At 35.3% G+C, this 6,000-nt stretch overlaps 1 protein-coding gene across 1 annotated transcript in view; it reads left to right on the forward strand.

Annotated features, from left to right (window-relative positions):
* LOC140169213 (uncharacterized) overlaps positions 1-5,056 on the forward strand; it is a 19,273-nt gene extending 14,217 nt beyond the window's left edge. The window contains exons 11-15 of the mRNA XM_072192470.1: positions 1,160-1,251; positions 1,940-2,090; positions 2,321-2,489; positions 3,208-3,381; positions 4,205-5,056. Of these exons, the coding sequence (XP_072048571.1) occupies positions 1,160-1,251; positions 1,940-2,090; positions 2,321-2,489; positions 3,208-3,381; positions 4,205-4,361 (743 nt within the window). The 3' untranslated portion in view covers positions 4,362-5,056. The remainder of the gene's footprint in view (positions 1-1,159; positions 1,252-1,939; positions 2,091-2,320; positions 2,490-3,207; positions 3,382-4,204) is intronic.
* The last annotated feature ends 944 nt before the right edge of the window (positions 5,057-6,000 follow it).

A 6,000-nucleotide genomic window follows, 5' to 3' on the forward strand; every position in this document is an offset into this window, starting at 1 on the left:
ATATGTGACATAATCTGGTACCAGGAGGCCAAATGAGGCATTTTTGAAAAGATTGAGTTACTATAATTATTATAATGTACAAACATTTGGCTTTTATGTACCGAAAACACCAAAGATCTATGATAATTGGTCTTAAAGTTATGAATTTTTTTTGCCTTGATCTTTATCTAAGTTTGCCGCCTTTGGCCGCCATGAACAAGGGAGTGTCACACAATGTAAATAAGTTTTAGACTTGTTTCACTTGATAGTTTGAAGGCTCCCCAGCGAACACAAAAATGTTTTTAGAACGTTTACTAGTATTCAAAACGTTTTAATAACTGTTGGATAAAATATTTTGTCAATTATTTATTTGGAATGTTTTGCAAAAAAAAAAATAGTTGTGTTTGCTGGGACACTAAATATATTATAACATGTTTTACTGAAATATTGTAAATTTTTTGTGTTAATTTTGTAAACAATATTTTGTAAGCGCAACATAATAAGTTTCCCGATAGGTCAGAGTTCAACTGCACCGAAATTGGCCAGAAATCGTCCCACAATAGTATTTGACATGGCAGATACTGTGTTTTATGGCAAATAAATATATATTTTCTATGAACTATATATTGAAAAGAAGTGATAGCTGCATAAATTGGTCAATTTCTATGCAGCGGAACTCTGACCTATCGGAAAACTTATTCTGTATTCAAAATATATTTTATTTAAAATATTTTACAAAATTAACACAAAACAATAATTACAATGTTTCAGTAATACATTTTATTCAATAAATGTAAGCACAAACACAAAGCCCACACCCCATCCACGCAAACAAAATCCCGAAAGGTCAGAGTTCAGCTATGCCAAAATTTGTCAACACTGTCCAACAATACATTAGTAATGTAATGCTAACATCGGTATGTGAACATCAGCAACGAAGTGGAGTGTCTTTAAAAAGGTTATAGTGGTATATACCGTTGAAATACACAATTAAATAAAGAGTGCAAATACGCTATAAATGCAAACTTTAAAAGTTACGAGCGCGATTTTCGGAGATATCGCTTTTTTAACCTGTATCAAACTTAAACTTCACTTAAAAAATAAAATGAAATTTTGTCTAACTATCGATAGGATAGCGTTTTGATTATTTATGTTAATGCATCGTAATTTTGATATAAAGGTTGGCTGTTAGACACAGGTGCCAAGAAAGCTTGGATAGGATTGAACGACCAGGATAGTGAGGGTAGTTTTGTTAATGCTGATAACACAACAGTAAGTACCGGTACATAATAAGCCAGTCATGGTTAGCTTGAGACAAAGCCAGCTGAGGCACTTTAGTATTTGAGTATACATACTTGCATGGCCATTTTTGTCCAATTTTGTTTTCAAGAAATCGATATCTATATCGTGTTAAAGGTCATGACACGACATTCCCCCCAAAGGAGGGTGCTAGTCAGTTGTAACTACTTTTCTATCCCACCAATAAAATATCATCTGAAAGCATAGTAAGTGATGCACATTTCTTACATGTCTATGTCACCCGTCACGAACAATTGAATATAGAAACACAAATTAAACGCTTTTAAGCGTTTAAAACGTTTTACAGATACAAGGAACTCTGTTATTCATCTGGGGGCAATAGAATATGTACATATGTGAAACACATTGATAGGAGGCCGGTCGACTGCATATCCGTCTTTACACGCTTTTCAATACGGAATAAAGGCTAACCTCTCGTGACATCATCCAAGCAGCAAAGTTCATTTCCCATTGAAAAGCGTGTAAAAACGGATATGCAGTTTACCGTTCTGATAGTATGCGGTTTTAACACAATGTTGCGGTTTTAACACAAAATACATATTACTTGTGAGGGAATGGAGTAATATTTTTATGTTTAGCGGCATGTATAATTATATCACGTTACATTCAATGGTCTTTTATTTTTATCTGAATTTTGCAGTATGACTTTTCCTTTTGGGACCAAAAACAACCTCGACAAAAAACAGCGGATCATGATTGTGTTCATCTGAAAGTTATTGGGGAAGATGGAAAGTGGAGGGTCGCGTCTTGTGCTGAAAGATATTTCTTTTTCTGCAAAAAAGCACAGCAAGGTAATGCAATTCCATAGTTAATTCTAAATTACAAACAAACAGACAAAATCTTGTCGCATTGCACCACTCCAAACAAATGAAGAGCATACTAAAATTACATTACTGTGATATTTAGGGAAATGATCAAATTATAATGTATTCCTTGTATCATTGAGCCTAAAAATACGTTTTAAAATATAGCGAGGTTTAACGGTACTGTTTTCAACATGTATATTATGGTTTATTTACAGTGGTGATACCTGACAAACAACAAGAACAGAATGGTGATGAGTCAATGGATTCACAAGGAGAATGCGACGTCAAATCTCGTCGATATGACGTCACTTATTATGGAGAAGATTGTTACTTTCGGGGTTGGGCTGATGTACAAGGACAAGGAGCTAGTAATGATTACTGCAGGTAGACAGCTAACTAACTAACTAACTAACTAACTAACTAACTAACTAACTAACTAACTAACTTCTATCTAAACTGTCATTAAAGGTCCATAACCGGATCGACAGCCTCATCCCCGATTTTTTTGTATCATATAATAGCTTATATTTATCTCATTACCATGCTGACATTTGACCCTTGAAATTTCCCGAAGTAATCATAAAAGCATACGTGAGTTTGAAGAAAAGTTAATCCATATCCTGAATCGATGGGTTACTCCTTTAATTAGACTTACTAAGTTGCGCACATTTTACACATAAAGTATATAAAACGTTTTATATTGTTTAATTATTGCAGTAGGAAGTTGAAATGGCTCTAAACGAATGCGTATGTAATCTGAATAATACGTTTATGCGAGCGTTGTCTTTTCCGTTGCCGCAAACGCTGCCATATACACATGTTTCCCGCTGCTGAAGTTGTTTCTTCACGAGGTTTTGTTGCTGCATTTTTGGCTACTGCCGCGGAAATGCGCCACCATGCTTGCACCGGCAGCACGAATCCTATCCAACACATGCGACTATTTTATCATAGCCATTATTATGCTATAGATACCTTTTTTTATTTATCTTTATTTTCGACAAAAGTCATTCAGTAATTGACATTTTCTATAAATAATGTAGGTGCTAAGACTTCATTTATTGCAATTAAGTCATATACACCAATATTATTGCATTTAATACAGGGTTGTTGCTGACGGTGCACACAAATACTTATCTTGTGCTCTAGCGGGTACAAAAGGGGAAAGTGAGTTTAATTACAACTCTGTTAATGCCTCACAAGTCTGGATGGATGTCGGGCATAAAGACACGTGGTATATGAAAGACGAGGATGGTGACGGAAAAGATGATTACTGCCGGTAAGTGATAGCAATAAGCAAAATATCTCCTTAGCCGATTGCTATACCCAGGTTTAATTTGAGAATCAAAATTTAAGTGCGGACTATTTAGGTGCTCCATTATATTGCACTTCTTTGTTTATTATCAGGGTAATGCAAGTCAAATTTGTTCATGGACAATTATTACGAATTTTGCCAGTGACAGGGGGCCTCTTTAAGTTCTCGATTTTCTTGGATTCTCTTTCGTTCAGAGGAACTCTAACCATAAGAGCTCCAAACATAATCCTATACCCAGCGCTTTATTCCACTGTAAAAGCATTACAACTTATAAGGTCATATTGTAAAATCCTGTCCATCAAAATGAACCAAAATTACACACAGGATTACTAAAATATCAAGCAGTTGTCCAAATGACACAACAGCAAATTGCATTGACATGGAACAGCTTCCTGGACCACATTCACAACCCAATAATTGGCATCCAACACAAGAAATCTGTGAGTAAGTGCAATAGTGTGGAACAAGACCTGTTTCTTGAAGAAAGTATGTGAAAAGCAGAAGCAACCCGTTCCACAATGTTCCACTTACTCGTTTTGGAAATTATCACCTACGTAATTATCTTGTACGCATTCTCACAAATTTCATTTGCTGGGTGCCAGTTTTTCGCCTGTGAATGTTGTCCATGAAGCTGTTCCATGTCAGTGCATATTGCTGTTGTGTCAGTTGGACAACTGTTTGTTTACTGACATGTGTTTAGAGTAGAGTATTGAAGTAATATGTGTATATGTGTGTATTTTTTTTATTTTGTTTTTGCTTAGTGTATTTTGTTTTCTACTTATTTCAGGTGTGTTGGTGAACGTCCCGAGACATTTGTATCATGCATGAAAGCCGGCGATGTGGGTTTTGTTGGAATTTATGATTTCACCCCACCCAATGCTGACCCAAACTGCCATGACACGAAGCTCAATCCGTACCATGGAGTACCGCTACCACCCCCTTAAACTGTGGCTGTTATACTGTTATCTCTTTGGCAAATCTTGAACTAAGTTGGAAAATAAATAAAACAACACGCGTCTAAAAGTGTTTAAACATATTTAGCTTGGCTTAGCGCTATTACGTTCGTTTTTGGTGCAACAAACGAGTTGTCCGCTCTCTGCTGCTATACGGTTGACGCTAAAAATCTATCTCTTAGCTTTTCTCGACACGTCGTTTAATTTGTTAATGCAGCATATTAATGTGACCGTACAGCACGAATGAGCCGTAAATGTCCTAAATTGTATTCTGAGTTACAGTGTAAAATGTGCATGAAGGTCGTATTCATAGGTATCTCAGGTTGGCGCGACATGTATCTCTTTTTAAATCAATCAATAATCCTATTGTTGAAGAGGATTATAAGCTTCTACCTTAGATGTCTAGAATTCTTAATAGGTCTGGTCTTTGTTTGCATTGGTTAAATCCTGTTCAAGTGGAGGGTTACAAAACATTATATTTTATCTAGATGTGTATAACCAACAATTAACAATGAGAGGATATTCCTGAACCTCGTTGACTTGGGGATTATTTGAATTTAAATTATTATTGTTTGATATTTATTACAAGCAATGAGGAAAAAAGAGACACATGTAGAAACCATTTGTTGAAGGAGCAAAGTTCAACAAACCATATCCCCGCTTTTGCATATCGTTTGAAGTCAAATGATATACCATTTTAAAGCTTATGATATATATTTTCTAAATACGAAATAAAACAAAATTGACCGGGGGAGGAATTTACGGCTCATTCGTCATGTACGGTCACAGTGTCCTCAGCTCTGTCGAAATTATGCTGGCCTTAAGAGAATGTACATAGAGTGGCGTATTTTCCCTAAGACGATGGAATTGTTTTACAACGAGGCTTCTATGAAACATCTACCATAATGATTATTACGAAACAAATTCTAATAATCCAGGAGCAAAGTATTCTTTGCCAGGAGCAAGGGGTTTTGAAAAATGGTTAACCAATCTTTGATACTGCTAGAGGGTAGTGGACTCCAATATTGTATGGTACGAATTACTCGTCTGATGACAAGGATTGAAAAATGTATAGTTTGTAGGCTAAATGACATGTTTTTGTTTGTATATTTTTTGGATCAAAAATTCTACTTTCTCCGATTTGGGCAAAAATGGTAGCAAATTTTTTGTGTAGCTGAACAAAATCATAAAAAGAATAGTTTTGCCTATCTACTGTGTTCACTTACTGAGATGGAGTGCAAACAAAGTCAACGGCCATTGGACCGTAGGCCACTGTAGAGATAACTTCCATTGCACATAACAAATAAAGTAAACAGTTTATAAGGTTCTATACGGTTTCTTGATTCTTATATCAAGCTTAGCAATTTACCACGATTTTTGCCCAAATCGGAGTAAGTTGTAATTTTGGCACCCGTACAACCAAAAACATGTCATTTTGAATTAAAATAAGAGAACTCAATAATGGTAGGTCATAGCCAGTGCAAACTATAAATTTGTAATCCTTGCCATCAGACGAGTAATTTGGTATATTTTTCAACAAGATTTTGGAATACCAAAACTGTCAATTACTGTAAATAAAGTGATGAAACATGTGATTTGCATGTGTTTTTTTAAATTTTAATTGACTTTG

Source organism: Amphiura filiformis, chromosome 14, assembly GCF_039555335.1.
Source record: "Amphiura filiformis chromosome 14, Afil_fr2py, whole genome shotgun sequence".
NCBI classification, from domain to species: Eukaryota; Metazoa; Echinodermata; class Ophiuroidea; order Amphilepidida; family Amphiuridae; genus Amphiura; species Amphiura filiformis.